Source organism: Orbicella faveolata, unplaced genomic scaffold (assembly GCF_042242905.1).
Source record: "Orbicella faveolata isolate gen_17 unplaced genomic scaffold, um_ofav_v1 contig_13, whole genome shotgun sequence".
Classification (NCBI taxonomy): Eukaryota; Metazoa; Cnidaria; class Anthozoa; order Scleractinia; family Merulinidae; genus Orbicella; species Orbicella faveolata.
In genome coordinates, this window is record NW_028301540.1 from 21,473,863 (window position 1) to 21,490,000 (window position 16,138).

The window sequence follows — 16,138 nt, forward strand, 5'->3', positions numbered from 1 at the left end:
TCGCCAATAGGTCGTGTTTCCAAAGCATTTTTCGCTCTACAAGACCATTGCCATAATGTTTCTCCACCAAAGTATTTTGAAAGGAAATTATTATCAGAGTTAAGAGGGACAAATGCAATCGTCTTAGAAGCACTAAAACAAGTGCTATTCCTTATTAACTACTCATAATGTATTTCTTTATTTTGAGTTGGATATATAAGCAAAACTGCTTGATATCCTATGTATTGATAAGTCAACAAACTGAAAAACAGAAACAACAACAACAACAAACAGACAAACAATCAAGTAAACAAGCTACGTGATCGTTAAACCATACCAGCTCAGGGTGTCTTCCGGGAATTCCAATTCCTGAAGCTGTGTAATCATTAGACAGTTCAAAACACCCAACTCTGCAACAGATTGTGGAAGTAATAGAGCTGTGAACAGATTATCAAGCGATGCAACAAAATTTTCTCGACTGCCACTCGAAATTGCAGCATTTATTTAATTACATTTAGCCCTCAAACCCACAATTGAAATAGAGATGGTGACCAACTACAATTGAATTTAATACATTTCCTACAATGATTAACTAAAAGTAGACAATTTAGGGCAATTCCTCTGAAATAAAAGTGACCATAAATTTTTGTTCAAACTTTGTCCACTGAATGTTTGTCCTATGATAACTTCAATTTTGAAATAAAAAAGGGGGGTGCCCATGCTCATTAAGGAGCAGTGAGGCATTGAAAATGTCCCATTTTGGCATTATTTAATGCTTATTATAAGAACGCATTCTCAGTAATTGTAAAGTCTTTGTGAGCCCAGACTCATAAGAACAAGCATTAAACTACAGTCAATACATTGTGTCGGACACAAATACACATTTTAAGTTTGATTCAGACAGAAAGCTAAATCCTTGATTACAAATTTGAACCAAATTTCTTGACGTGGTTACCGACTGCAAAATAGAAAAGACCACAGTGTATTTGCTATTTTTCTTATTTATTCAATTTTCAGCAATAGAAATTAGATCAGTCTTTTCTCACGCAAAGCTTATGATTAGTTGATTACAATGACTGGAAAAAAATTGGGGTGCTCATGCTCGTTAGTGAGCTATAGCCATTTTTTAACTGACAGAGCTCAATATCAAGGCAAATCGGTCATGTTTTCAATATGCGCGTGCACGAGCGCGCGCTAATGACGCCATAAATTATGCGCAGTAAGGATGCCCGATGCAAATGTGAGGAATGACCTTAAGGGCCCATTAACCGATTTATGCGCGCGCTCGCGCGCGTTGCTAAGGAGATGAAATTTCACTTCCGATTACTTACGTCAGCCTGAGCGAAGAAAATAAAAATAACTCAATAACTTCCAAATTCGTTCACATGTTAGATGTTTTTCTTTGTGTTTCACAAAATGCAAAGTAAAAAAAGTACAAGCGAAGACAAAATAGAGAAAGACAGAAAAACAAGAGCAATAGAAAGAGAAAAACTAACTCCGTGTGGCTTTGTTTGATCTTACCGAAGTGTGCTGGTAGTGTCAATTGCGCACGCGCTGATAGGGTAACTTCCAATATAAATCGGGCGCACATCCGGTTTCTTTAAATGCTAAAGGAAACGCGGTTTTTCCTTAAATCCGGCCTTTTTTGACGGATTTCGATTAAAGCCAACGTTGGAAACATAGCTATGCATTCCTTTTTCGAAATCATGCTTTTTTCAGAAAATTACGAAATTTTTAATATTTTGAAATTCTCTCAAAATCTTAATTTTTAGAAATGAAACAAAATCTATGCATAGCGTATTGAGGATTTAAATTAAAAAATTAAATCAATGAAAAAAATTCCGATAAAGTAATTTGCCTGGAAGCCTTTGCGTTTTTCCAGTATTAGTCACATGACCATGGGCGTGGCCTGATGACGTCATCACTAGTGTTGCTGATCATGAAAAAGTTAAAACTCATGAAAATGACTCTGAACTAACTAAAAATGACGAGGTTATATGAGAATAAATTTTCCCTAGCAACGGCTCGAAAAGATCGGTTAATGGGCCCTTGAGGGCCCATTAACTGATTTATGCGCGCGCTCGCGCGCGGTGCTAAGGAGGTGAAATTTCACTTCCGGTTACTTACGTCAGTGTGAGCGCGGAAAATAAAAACAACTCAATAACTTCCAAATTCGCTTACGTTTTAGATGTTTTTCTTTGTGTTTCACAAAATCCAAAGTAAAAAAAGTACAAGCAGAGACAAAATAAGAAAAAGACAGAAAAACAAGAGCAATAGAGAAAGAAAAACTAACTCCGTGTGGCTTTGTTTGATCTTACCGAAGTGCGCTGGTTGTGTAAACTGCGCACGCGCTGATAGGGTAACTTCCAATATAAATCGGGCGCACTTCCGGTTTCTTTAAATGCTAAAGGAAACGCGGTTTTTCATTAAATCCAGCCTTTTTCGATGGATTTCGATCAAAGCCAACGTTGGCAAGATAGCTATGCATTCCTTTTTCAAAATCAAGCTTTTTTCAGAAAATTACGAATTTTTTAATATTTTGAAATTCTCTCAAAATCTGACCTTTTAGAAATGAAACAAAATCTATGCATAGCGTAATGAGGATTTAAATTAAAATATTAAATCAATGAAAAAAATCCCGATAAAGTAATTTGCCTGGGAGCCTTTGCGTTTTTTCAGTATTAGTCACATGACCATGGGCGTGGCCTGATGACGTCATCACTAGTGTTACTAACCATGAAAAAGTTAAAACACATGAAATAACTCTGAAGTAACTAAACATGATGAGGCTATATGAGATTAAATTTTCCTTAGCAACGGCTCGAAAAGATCGGTTAATGGGCCCTTAACCGTCAACTCCAGAAATGAAAAATTAGAGCTACGTGGGTTATCCACCGAATGGATATTCCATCGAACGTAATTTCAAAGAGGCTCGTTAAGAGATTATAGAACTTAGTAGCCTTCAGTTCATGTGTAAGTATTTCCTGCGACTGTCTAGAGCACATACCGTCCATGTTTAAACGTTTCAACAGCAACGGGACCTTGATCGCTCTTGAGCAGATCCCTGTCATTAGAATCAAGGTAGTTAGAAAATAACATGACACGAAATCATGACAATTTCTTTTTTTCTTCTTCTTCTGATTAAGCACGAAGCTGAAATTCCTGGCTCACTTAGTTCATGGGATGCGCAAAGGATCAATGAATAGGAAATAACTTTGGCAAGAATGTTAGTGAGGAAGTGATTTTCAAGGAAACGTTCATTTTATGATGCTTCACTATCAACCTTACCAGACATACAAATTGGAATTTGAATCCAACACATAAAACACACTGGGCTTGCTTCGAGACCAGTGTACTGATAAGATCTCACTGCCGTCCGTGGATGCAGACCAGCTGAGCAGCGGTGTTTCTAAAGAAAAAAAAACAGAAAGTGGTTAGATTAAAACCTGTGAACGGTAAACGAATACAATTCTTCACAAAGTACAGGTCCCGTTTTCGATTTGAATTTCACGCTAAACGAAAAAAAAAGGATCGATCACGACATTCGGAAGCCAACTTAATCCTACTACCTTATACATGTGGCTTCGGTTCAAGACTCTTTGCTATTTGTTCCTCCTGGAATTGTTCTCTGTTAAGTTACTTCTACTAACATTTTGCTTTACAGCCGTGGTGTTTCTTCAGCTTCCAATCCAATATCACCAGTACTTCAAGAAGGTGCCCAATTCCCCATTCCCCTTCCCCTTCAAAACCAGCGAAAATGATTCCAAACCCAACACAAAATTAAGACAGGTCTTTGCGGCTTAGAAAACACATAATGCAGTTCTTAACAAGAAACATATTTCAACACAGTTTGTAATCAAAGAGATGTTACCCAGGGATTCCTAAGCCGCTAGTGTTTTTAGTTACCAACAAACAGAACGATCTGAAACTTTTTTCCATCTTCTTTAACTTCACATTGTATACATTTCACTGCACTTCCCTGCACTGTACTCCATTCCATACCATTACATTTCCTTTCACCTTATTTCATTTCATTCCATACCGTTTAACTGCGTTTTGCCACTGTCTATCACCTTCAATAGCTTCTCTTCCACGCTTAAAAAAACACTCACCGTTCTTTAAGTTGAACAGCCACAGGTTCCCATCATCACTTCCTGCCTGAAAAACAAATGCCACATCAAGACATAAGCGATACAAATCCCACTGCAGCCTACTCTCACGTCTAAACTGTTCTTAATGTCCAGTAAAACCACCCGATCATTGATTGGATTCCTATAAAAATACAACAGAACTACGACAGAGCAGTTCTCTTGCGCTGACAGCGTTATGATCAAAACAATTACATGAAAAAGTCGCCTTTAATGTTCATCTTACTTTTTACGACCTTTGAGAGAAAGTGGGGAGATTTCTAGAGTGCAGGGGGGGGGGGAGGTGGAGACTCCTTTTCAAAATCAAAACCAGTTTGGCTTGCGCAATGAAAATAGAGCTAGGAGATGACGTTTGCACTGTATATTTTCAAAGTATGTAAGTAAAACCATGTAGTTAACTCAACATAGTCGTTTTGCCTCTTCTTAAATTGTAATAGATTTGGAAGAACTAAATTTAAAGAAACTAGAGGGGTTAACTGAACTTTAATGGAGAAGGAAGTATTTAACTGATTACATTGAGCGTTCAGAGCTCATTCTAAGCACGACTGAGCTGGGAAACTTACCCGTGAGCGGATGGTGAACTTCAGTGATAATTTCAGGGACTGACGCAAAGAAGAGAAATGCAATTCAATACATCCTACACAGTTTGCTTACCAGCATACACGGTAACTGCCATGGAGACAAGTCAACAGCTGCGATGTTCATTAAGCTCTCTGAAATAAACAATAAAGAAGCCCGCTATCAGAACAAGGTAACACAAGATCAAATGTTAGAACGTGAAAATCACCCGCAAATGGATAACGACAGAAAGGAGAGGTTTAAACGAGATATGAAAGGGTTGGACTATTTTGAACAATTTTTTTTTTCACATTGGACATTCGTAAACCGTAGCAATCTTACCCAATCTAAACCGTCCTTATCCCATTTTGGCTTATTACGACCTTTTGGCAGCTTCTCTAACTTTGTGAACTATTATTCAGCAACATTAGAATTAGCCATTACCACGTGACCAAAAATCCACCGATAAGAGCGCGCGTTAGATTCAACTAAATCCCAGCTATATAACAATGGGCGCTTTCCATTCTATACCCTGATATCCTACTAGCCTAACATCCTAATACCTTAACCCTAACCCAAAACACTAAGACCCTGAAACCATAACAACCAAGTACCCTAACACCCTAATACCCTAACACCCTAGTTCTTTCTTTTTTTTTTTTAATTTTTATTGTAAGTAGGCAGATAGGTAGATAGCTTTGTTGACTGATGGATAAACGGTGTATAAATAAAGTTATCTTCTCTTATCTTATCTTACCCCTAGTACCCTAACACCCTAGTTCAATAATACCCTAATACCCTAACACCCTAATACCCTAATACCCTAATACCCTAATACCCTAATACCCTGACACCCTCATACCCTAATACCCTAATACCTTAACACCCTAATACCCTAATACCCTAATACCCTAATACCTTAACACCCTAATACCCTAATACCCTAATACCCTATTGCTCTATTACCCTAAGACCCTTATAGCTGGTTTTCACATGACGTCACTAAAATTCGAACTACAAAACTATTGATCTTCCTGAGATTTTACTTAAATGATGTATAAGAGCAGCTGAAAACTACTATTCATACAAATTTCCGCTCCGAATGGGTTCTTGGTTTTGTGATACACCACGCTTAAATTTCTGAGCTTTTGCGTGACGCGGCACTTACATGACGGCCTAGAGAGTTGTCATGATGGTTAAAAAAAGTGACTTATTTCGGGGAACTTGGCTATCTGAACAGTTCATGTCTTTGAAAAAGTATTATTTTAATGTTTTAGAGTTCCTCGAAGGATAAATTCACGCTTTTGTAGCAAAACTCAGTGACAGATGTTTCTGTTGGTTTCCGGCCGCCATGTTGGTGCCCATACGGATGGGCACAAACATGGCGTCTCCATACAAATCTCTATAAATTTGGGTAAAAAATTTCTCCGCATATCTCGTATAAGAAAAATTGCTGTGACCAGAATTTTGGCGAGAGTCTGGATATTTACCTTCTTTCATTTCCCAGATTCTGGACTTTATCTATTGACCGGTCTTTATTTTTATTTTGATCTATTTTGAATTGCGTGACACTGAAAACCAGCCATAACTTAACACCCTAACACCCTAGTACCTTAATACCCTAATACACTAATACCCTAATATCCAAGTACCCTAATAGTCTAACACCCTAAAACTTTAATACGCTAATAAGCTAATACCCTAATACCCTAACACCCTTACACCCTAATACCTCAACACCCAAACACCCTAGTACCCTAATTCCCTAACACCCTGAAACCCTAATACCCTAATACCCTAAAACCCTAATACCCTAACACCCTAATGAAATTTCCAGTGATGAATGGAAAAGCATTTTCTGTAATTTCATGACAAGAGGACAACCTTGCTAGGTATATCGAAATTTTCGGAAATGTCTTACCGGGAATTTCCGTTCTATTTGACTTTCCTCCTGGAATATCCGCAATTTTCGGTTGAATGTTTCACTTTTCTGAAATTCAACAATTTCTGAATTGTCTGGAAACTTTCCCAGGAAATTTCTGTAGCATTTGTCCCCGTTTCGAAATTTACATGGAAAGCGCCCAATATGACACAGTTCTCTTAGTACAGTTAAAAATTTATTCACCAATAGCAGGTCTGTGAGCCTTTGGAGGTGCTCGACTGCCGTGCCTTTCACAGTGAAGAACATAACCCTAAAAAATGCAATGTAATAATAAAGAAGAGATCAAACTGCTCGCAAGCCAACCATGACACTTAAGAGACGCAAACCTTATTATGGCATTTCGGTTGATAAAGTGGAAAATCAGGATATTGTCGGTCGAATAACCGCTTATGTAACAGACCACCCACATCACTGAACGTATCTTAACACAACGTCCTCTCGTAAAAATATCAATGTTAAAAACTTATGCACGTTAAAGTCAAAAATATAAAACCAAAACCCTCGCTTAAGATTCATAGATCTAAAAATTCATGCTAATCCTGGATTAGCTCAATCAGAGCCCTTCTCAATGTGAGGTTCAGTGGTATGCAAATTGCCAAATGAAGTACCGGTGTACAAGTAGTGTATTTATTCCGGAGGCATTATAAACTTGATGAACTCTGTAAAATTGTCAAGTTTCTCTTTCTTACCCCATCTGTGCCAACATAAATGTGATTAGGATCGTGAGGTAGAAATCTCATTATGAGCGCTTGTAAACTCATCTTGCTACGGAAATCCCTGAAAAACGTAATAATCTCGTTACTATTGTAGGGGCGGCGGACAAAACTATATTATTATTTCAATCCTATCTACGTTTGAACAACAACTTGGCTTGCTGTTACATGAAAGCTTGAGACTTTCAACTAACCTCTGGAGCGTTGGCAGCCTTACCACCGCATGGAAAACATCTGACAATCGGAATGTCGGTTACAAAATTATTTGACGTTTTACCGACACCACTGCTTTCTAAACACTTCTCAAACTCATAAATAATTCATCAACTTAAAACAAAGGCAATCAAAACCGCGAAGGAGCTTTGGATACCCGGTCTTAATAAGCAGAGATTTTGACGATTTTACTTCTCCGTTTACTCCTTAGTTTTTGTTTCAGCTGAGAAGATATATCAAGCACTCGAGACAGTGCTATCCAAACACCTTGAATTTCGTTAAAAATACTCCGCTGCGCGTCGTGTTTTCGACGTTCTCTTCTCGGTGTTTGAATATCCCGATGGAACACTGTCTCTCGTCTTGGTCGTATTACTTGAACCTGAAGGAATACTTACTCTTTTAGCTAAGCTAGTTATTTTCAACGTAACGTCCTGACTCTCGTGCAAACGAAAAGAACTGAAACTACGAAAACATCTGTAAAACGTCACACTTCGATCAACTAGAGCCAAACTACAACAAACCTATACGGCGATTGAAGAGATATTGAAGAGCTTTTGATCAGCTTTATTTTTCCTCCAGGAGACAAACCTAAAATGAAACCAACCATTGAATAAGAAATCTTCTAAGTAAGTCGAGGGAGAGTTATGTTTTTTAAGCTCGTCTCATCAGTAGAAGCAAAACATCCACAGATCGATTGACTCTGCTCAGTTTGAGCCGTCACAAACGTTGTGACACCTTAACCTCGCGGGATGGGAAGGCCTGAGTACTAGCCTAAGCACCTTTTCCGAGACTTGAAAGAACCTACATGTTTCTGTCAGAGGAGTTGCACCGTGACGTCAGAATCACGTAAGAACGTTCGTAATATAAGCTACTGTATGTGGTACTTTTGATTTGGGCAATACGAATTGGAAACTCTTCCATTTCCTCTCCAAAAGATTTTTGCTGTTGTTCTTGCTTCCAAGATAAATATTAACGACAGAGGAAAGGGAACATCACTACAACATGACCAGGAAGGTTTCCACTGACCAAGATCCGACTCTGAGCCTGCGGTGTTCGCTCTATCAAGCTCAACAACAACCTAAAGAGAGAAAAAGCGTTGATATATCAGTACAGTTATACAAATATCAAAAGAAAATTTAGAGAGCTTATAAAGGACGGCTAGCAAAACAAGAAAATGGATTACTCACAGATAAATTGCAGCATTTTCCTCTAAAGAAGCTAGTTGGAAAGATAAGCCTAGCATATCATCTGAAACAGAATGAAACGGGAAAAGAGAGTTAGTCAAGCTAAATTACAGCCTTATTTAAACAACCAAAAGGCAAAAACGAGAAAAAGAACTGCAAGGCACATCCAATGATTTGTTCGTGTATACAGGTATACATATATACAGAGTGTCCAAGAACGTATCTACCTTTCCCTATAGGAACTCAATAATATCGGTTTGATATTAAGAAGGGTCATCGACCAATAACAAGAACCCAATAAAGATGACGAAAAGAGAAATGGACTAAACATGGACAAAACATGAATTCGCGAAGTTGATGTTTTTCCAAATTTAAACACTTTACAATTCTCAATGACGTGAATGAGTTTATTAAAGTAAATTGGAACTTAGTATGATTTGAATTCAATCAACTGAAAATCGGGCAAGATTACCTGACATTAAGTTTGATCGTCTATAACCAGGCCCACCCAGACAAGCCAATTACACCACCCAAAAAGCCTCGCTTCGCTGACTTTTATCAACCCAGTGAGCAGCAGAAACAAGGCGAGCTGCTTTTTGTGGGCGGCAGCGCGCTCGTTCTCGGCTACGCGGCTTTCCGTTTTCTTTAAAAATGCTCGCATTTTCAGTTTGAATAAACGCGAAGGTGTAATAAATGGACGCTAAGCTTGCCAAAGTCTACTAAAGCCCCCAGGGCTACTGGAGAGGCATCGCTGCCATCAAAACATTAGCGGGCGCTGCAAAAGTCCCTGAAGAAACCACCAAGCAGTGGCTCATCAAACAGGCCCTCTGGCAGATCTATCTCCCCGCGCCGCGCTACATTCCTCGCCCCAAATTCCACGTATCGACGCCTAACGCGGTCCACCAAGCGGACCTTCTTTTTCTGCCTCACGACCAGCCCCCTCGTGGGCGCAAAATGTACAAATACGCGCTGACCGTTGTCGACGTCGCCAGCCGTTTCAAAGAGGCTGAGCCTCTGACCTCCAAAGACTCGAAGGTTGCGAAAGCTTTTCAGTCGATTTACAAGCGCAGCCCTTTGACGTGGCCTCAGCTGCTGCAAGTCGACCCTGGGCGCAAGTTCATGGGAAGCGTGACCAAAGAAATGGAAAACCACAAAACAGCTATTCGTCGCGGGCGCCCTGAAATCCACAGAGACCAGGCTATCGTGGAGCGGTTCAACCGCACGCTCGCCGAGCGCTTGTTTGGGCATCAGTATGCCGTAGAAATGCTTTTGCCTGCGGGTCAGCGGTCTACTGCCTGGGTCAAAAGGCTCCCCGACGTTGTTGCCGCTCTTAACGGCGAAGTCACTAGTCTTATCGGGAAAAAACCAGCTGTCGCAATCAAAGAGAAATCTGTCACCTCCAAACCCTCTACAAAGTATTCCAGACCTGTTGGCTTGAAAGAAAAAAAGCTCCCCCCACTCATCAATGTGAGATATTTGTATCAGCCCGGGGAACTTGAAGGGGGGACAAAAAGAGCCACAGACCCAATCTGGTCTTTGAAAGTATACCATCTTGAAAGAGCTGTAACTAAACCGAGAGAGCCTGTCGTCTATTATTTGTCTTACTGGCCTAGGCGCGGCTTTGTTCGCGAAGAGCTGTTGGTTGTGCCTCCAAATACGCAGCTTCCTCCCGAACAAGTCCGTGCCTGATCTTTTTGTGTCGGTATGCCAGTGTGTGCACGCCGTCTTCTGCTATCCATCGCTTCGTGTCGAACGCCGACAGCGAGACCTTGTCAACGCGCATGCCGTAAATCTCGTGGCCCTCGCTTCGCAAGATGTTCATCCCGTGCCAGAACTGCTTTTTCTCAAACAACGCCTCTCTGTAGTGCCCATGCTGGATCTCTTTTTTACCACGTTCTTTTTTACACCTTTTGCCTTCTTGACGTTTTCTTTTTCTTCCATGATCGAATATATTTTCGGCCGTATAGCCACCGCCTCATCAATCACCCTTCCTGCGCACTTGTCTTTCATCTTCCCCAGTACCTTTTTGTTTCTGCTGCTGAATAGCGAGTGCTCTTTGGGATAATTGCTCGTATCGTATAAGTCGACGTCTTCCTCCATGTCTCTGTAGATGTCGTCTGTCTCGATTTCCATGAGCAAATTGTGTCTGTGTAGATCAGCTCGCACTTTTGGTTATCTGGTTTTCATGCGGTTGTAGAAGAAGACGTACATCAAAATCTTGCTGTTCACTAAGATTGTCATGCCGGTGTATATCGGCTTGTCCAAAAGCAGCCGCGTTTTGTGCATGTGGATGCCCGCCAGGTCGTTTCCGAATATCTCGTGCCTTGAATACGAGGGGCTGGCCATCAGGCGGCGGATCTTGTCGGTCTCCCAGCTTCGGACGATCTTCACGTCAACACGGTTTCTCAAGTTTTCCATAGTTTTGCAGAACACCGAGTTGTTCATCAGTTTGCAAAAGTTGGTCTCGAAATCGCTCTTCGCTTCTTTCCTGAACTCTGTGTTCATCCTGATGTAAGGCCCCATCCACCGCTCGTCGTCGAACTCGATTATCCGGTGGACTTTTTTCAAACGCATTCCCTGTCTGAGGTAAAACTGCAGATTTTTGTAATGGACGACGTACTTGCTTTTATCCTCCAGCGTGACAACCAGTTTCTCGCTTTTCGGAAAGTCCAGCCCCAGATCGTCCATCATTCTTTTATGATACTTTGACATCTGCTCCACCCCGATCGCCTTTTTCTCTGGCGCGGGCGGGTAGCTGTTGTGGGATTCGTGGAGCTCCTCCGGATACTCCAAATCCACCTCTAAGATCCATCCTATCCGAGAGTTTTCTTTCAGCTTCATGATTTGCTCTTCGGTGGGCATCACTCTCTTCCACTTGAAGCCTACTTTGGGCAGCGGCAGGCTCATGGCCCAGCCCTACAGATTGTTCGCGTCCAAGTACGTGATATATTTTTTCGGCTTGCTTGGGTCGTAGTCGGCCGCCCGCGGGTTGTTCGCCTTCGCGTACCGCTTGCTAGCCAACGAGATGCCGCCCGCATGTCTTTTTCGATGAACAGGTGCATGTCCAGATCGGTCAAAAGCTCCAGCTCGATGCCGGTCTTTTTCAGCAGCGCATCCCAGCTCAGACCGGGGGCTGTGTAATAATGAGCTGGGTCTAGCCCGTACTTTTCCATACAGACTTTTCGGAGGTTTTCGAACACGTCTGCTTGCGGCATGACGTCGGTTTTCACGTACAGATCGTGATAGTCGCCGAGGGTTTTGCATGCGAACTCGGCCCAGACCTTTTTCGCGTGGGCGTACTCTTCGTCGGTTATCCCTTTCCCCGCCAACTTCGAAAAGAACTCTTCTTTGGCCGGAAGCTCTGTCTCGGCGAACCTTTCAAAGGCATCCATGTATTCGTAAGGATAAATACCTTTCTTCAGGAGCAGCTTCCTTTTTTCGATCTCTTCATAAGTTTTTTCCGTTATTTTATTGTCTTCTGGTGAGCTGCCCTTTACCAGCGCGTCTAAGCGTCTCATCATGAAATTAAGGCTGTCTACGAACCTCAGGTTTCCAAGCGAAAAGGAGATGTATTTCTCTGTGTTGTTCGAGATGCAGCTTATTTCTCCCTGCACCCTCGCCATGGCCTGCATCAGCAGGTGTCCATCGTAGCCCTTCAGGTTGTGGAAGACCACCGGTATCGGCGCCGTTTTGAGTTTTATGCGGAGCTTCAGGTTGCAAGCGTTGTGCGCAGCCCCCGGTATTTTCCGGTTAGGTGGCAGTGGTCTTTCACCGCGTCTTTGTAGTTTTTCACTAAGAGTGGCTCTTTGCAAAATTTGCAGTCTTCATTGTCTGGGCCTTTAGGCTTTCTCTCTCTCAAAGGGCCCACAAACCCATTCATAGTCTGGTAATAGCACCTTTTATGGCTTTGGCCGCGGTACTCGCCGGTATTAGGATTGAACACATTGATCGAGTCTCTAAACTCTGTCTATACCAGACTTTCGTTGAACAGGTGACATTCTGTCGCGCTGTTGTATTTACGCCACTCCTCTGGCGTCATAACGGTCGACTTTTTGTCGGCCAGCTCGACCCTCATCACCTTTTCGTGGTACTGAAGGCTCGCCAAAAACCTGTACACCGTGTCTTTCCCGCGGCACACGTACGGACCGTGCGTCTGGCCGTCGCTTTTCACGATTACGTATGAAAAACCGCAGGGCTCGTGGATGTCTGTTTTGATCGTTGCCTGACCTTTTTTCGCACAGCCGTGGATCTTCCTTATTAACGATTCGAGGTCGGCGTACACCACGAACGGCGCTTTCATCTGTTTGTGGTGGTTCTTAAACTTTACCTTGTTTTCGCCCTCTTTGGGCAGTTCTATCCTCGTCGGCCTTTTCAGCTGCCCCATGCATTCGGGTTTATGCCTTTCCAGCAGCTCTGCCGTCGTGTAGCCGTGCAGACAGCGCTCGCAGAAATGTTTTACGCCTCCGTGCTTGCTTTGGTCGTGCAGCAGCGCGCTCAGCCTTCTCACGAAGGTAAAGTGCGATTTTTCTTTGTCCTGTATAAGCATCAAATTGATTCTCGGGACGCTTACCTCTTTTTCGCTGAGCCTATGCACGATCACGCGTTCTGTTTCCCAGCCAAACACGTTTATAGCCAGGAACGGGTTTTGCTTTTCTAGCCTATTTATCTGCTATACGGGCGTTGGGAAGTCTATTCCTGTAAATTCAGCCTTCTTCTGTGGGATATCTTGACGGCCTTGACATGTTCATGCCGTCTTTCGGTGGAAATAACGCCGCACACAGCGACCATCTCAAGCACTGGTTGTCTCGGTTGTGGACGTTGATAATCGCTTTTTTGTTTTGTAGCTTTTTGGGCAGCGGCATGTAACTGCCTCCACGAAAAGGCTGGTATTGGGCGACATTGATGTAGGCTTTCAAGACGGCTTCTACCACCCAGCCTGAGCCTCTTTGAGACCATACTTCTATTTCTCCTTTGAATTCATCGATTGATCGGCGTAATACGTCGCTTACCGTAGCCGCGTTGTTTCTGTTGAAAACCATGGTGTTACTCTGTTTGAAATAACGCTTCATTTCTTGCTTTTCATCATCTCTAGTTATCGAAAACTTAACGTCAAGCGCGAACTGCGTTTTGACGCTTTTTAGGGTTTTAATTTCATTTTCTATCACTTCTGCAAATTTTGATTTTGTTTTTTGGGCGAATTTCAAAAGGTCGACTTTGAATTTATAGGCTTCTGGAACTTCCATTTTCCACACACGAAGCCATTCTTCGAAGTCGTTTCGTACCAACTGAAAATTAAAATCCCTGCTGGACCTTACAGAGGGCTGGAGTCTCGCGTTCTCTTCGCGCGAGATAGGGCCGTAAAACGTCTCTATCACATCAGAAGAAAACCTTGACGCGGCCATGGTTGCTTTATACCAAGGCAGGCGGCTTGTTCAATTGGAAAAAATTCTGGATCAAAAATCATACTCGCGCAAAGCGAAACGACTTATAAGGCCGAGATTTGTTTGATTCACGGCTTGCAAGATCAGCAATCACACCCGCCTTAAACACATGTATAATGGTGATTCTAGACTCAAGGCGGTTTGTTCTAATCTAATAAGAACGAAACACCTTGATCCAGAATCACCATTGTACATGTGTGTATTTTAATGCCACTACGCTACGTCCTTAATCCATAGGTCATATACCATTTATATACACCGTGCTAAAGAGGAGAACAGTGATCACTGGCATTGTTAATTCAGAAATAGCACAAAACGCAACGGTAACAGAATAGATAAGGAGATGTGACACCGTATAAAACATTCCATGAAGTCATCCATTCATGAAGATTAACCAAAGGCGAGCGTTTTGATTTCCAAAGAGAATCGTGGTTGTGGAAACATCCTTTTAAACTTCAAAACCAGTTTGCCCATTACTGGTGGGTTGGGTTTATTTGTTTTCAAATGACTCTATCCAGAGAGCTAACAAAAGTTTCTAATTTTTGCAAAATTTTTTTCGAGCATCTTAGAAACATTGTGGACCGTGCAAATCTTCGCAAATATGGCCCGGTTCGTCGGGGTGCGAGATGGCATGATTTTGTCACACAACTAGTACTTCGTTCACACCAGCATGTTTAACATGTTTAAACGTGGTTTAACGGTGCTCATACACCGAATGCAAATATGGCGGACCACTCGGTCGGTGCCCGGGACGAGTCGCATGAAAGCGAGGGTAGTCAGGCTTTGATGTTTTGTTTTGACAATGCTTCCCCAGAAAAGTCTTGCTTCGTCGTCGATCTGGTCTGTTTTATTTAGCTGTGGCTACAAGCTGCTGTGTTTCTGAACGCTACGAGAAGGGATATAAATTTTCCACCGTTCGCCTCTTAAGCTTAGGGAAAATAGTGGATCAATCCAATTCGTTGAGACGAAGGAAAGGAGTTCACGATCGCCGCAGGAACTAAAGTTTGTTCGCTACATTTTACATTAGAAGATCTTGAAAAATCGTATAAATGACGAGCTTATGTGGTGTCTGGTGGTGTTTCAACGCGATTTACATGGCCAGTACCTTCCCCAAAGTAAAGAAAAGCTCCTCTTGAAAAACATCCTCTGTCTCAAAGGAAGAAGTTGACTTCGCGTCCACTCGCACGGAATCGGACGAAACAAATACTACGGTGTAATAACCAAGCGAACGAACTTCAACTGCCCCCATCGTTGTATCCAGTGAATGCTTTGAGCCAAATGAGGACGACTTGGAGCTAAATGCGGTCGCTTGCACATTTTCTAAGATCTTCCAGCCTGAACAAACAAACTCTAACAGTTCCCTCGGCGATCGTGAACTACTTTCCTTCGTCTGTTTTCCCTGAGAGGCGACCGCGGAAACGGAAAAAGAAAAACACTTTCTCTGCTGTGGAAGATTTCAATTCCTTCTGGTGGCATTCAGGAACACAACAATTTATAGGGAGGGCGAAACAAGAACAGACCAGATCGACGACGAAGCAATACTTTCCTGTCAAAACAACACATCAAAGCCTGACTAGCCTCGCTCGCATGCGACTCGTCCCGAGCGACAACCGAGCGGTCCGCCATATTTGCATTTGGTGTATACCGTGCACACCCCACAACTTAACAAGTTGAAAACCTGTTTGATAAAAATATGTTAGTAAGCCGGTAAGGGAAACCTAAACCGGATTTAGAAAAACAAGTTTAGTTGGTGTGGATGGGGCATAGGACAATTATTTGTTCTGTTCACGAACACGACTTTGAAACGCCTTGGCTTTGGAATGTTAGCCGTGGGAACGACTTCTGATCTAACTGGCTGTACTTTGATTACGCTTGTTGATTAGTTCCAGTGGCAAAAAATAGTTCAGTCTGTGTTCAATATTGTCTGCCATCTGCTAAACTTTGGTTTGGTTCATACAAA

General features: G+C 42.2%; 1 protein-coding gene and 2 pseudogenes across 1 annotated transcript; 1 reads left to right on the top strand and 2 right to left on the bottom strand.

The window, feature by feature from the left end:
- Positions 1-2,565: 2,565 nt before the first annotated feature.
- Positions 2,566-8,657, bottom strand: LOC149115569 (cytoplasmic dynein 2 intermediate chain 1-like). The gene is made up of 8 exons (XM_089285052.1): positions 8,580-8,657; positions 8,075-8,141; positions 7,317-7,404; positions 6,811-6,877; positions 4,782-4,840; positions 4,092-4,137; positions 3,268-3,388; positions 2,566-3,043 (listed from the first exon to the last, which is right to left on the bottom strand). The coding sequence occupies exons 3-8, from the start codon at positions 7,386-7,388 to the stop codon at positions 2,974-2,976; spliced, it is 435 nt and encodes a 144-aa protein (XP_089141178.1). The 5' UTR covers positions 7,389-7,404; positions 8,075-8,141; positions 8,580-8,657; the 3' UTR covers positions 2,566-2,973.
- Positions 8,658-9,388: 731 nt separating this feature from the next.
- LOC149115570 (uncharacterized) lies at positions 9,389-13,439 on the top strand (annotated as a pseudogene).
- LOC149115571 (uncharacterized) lies at positions 11,641-14,139 on the bottom strand (annotated as a pseudogene).
- Between the last annotated feature and the right edge of the window lie 1,999 nt (positions 14,140-16,138).

Coding starts and splice junctions, on each gene's coding strand:
- LOC149115569 (XM_089285052.1), bottom strand. CDS start 7,388: ATGAGTTTACAAGCGCTCATAATGAGATTTCTACCTCACGATCCTAAT. Junction 3,389..4,091: donor GCTGTTCAACTTAAAGAACG/GTGAGTGTTTTT, acceptor TTTTTTCTTTAG/AAACACCGCTGCTCAGCTGG. Junction 3,044..3,267: donor AATTCCAATTTGTATGTCTG/GTAAGGTTGATA, acceptor TTCTAATGACAG/GGATCTGCTCAAGAGCGATC.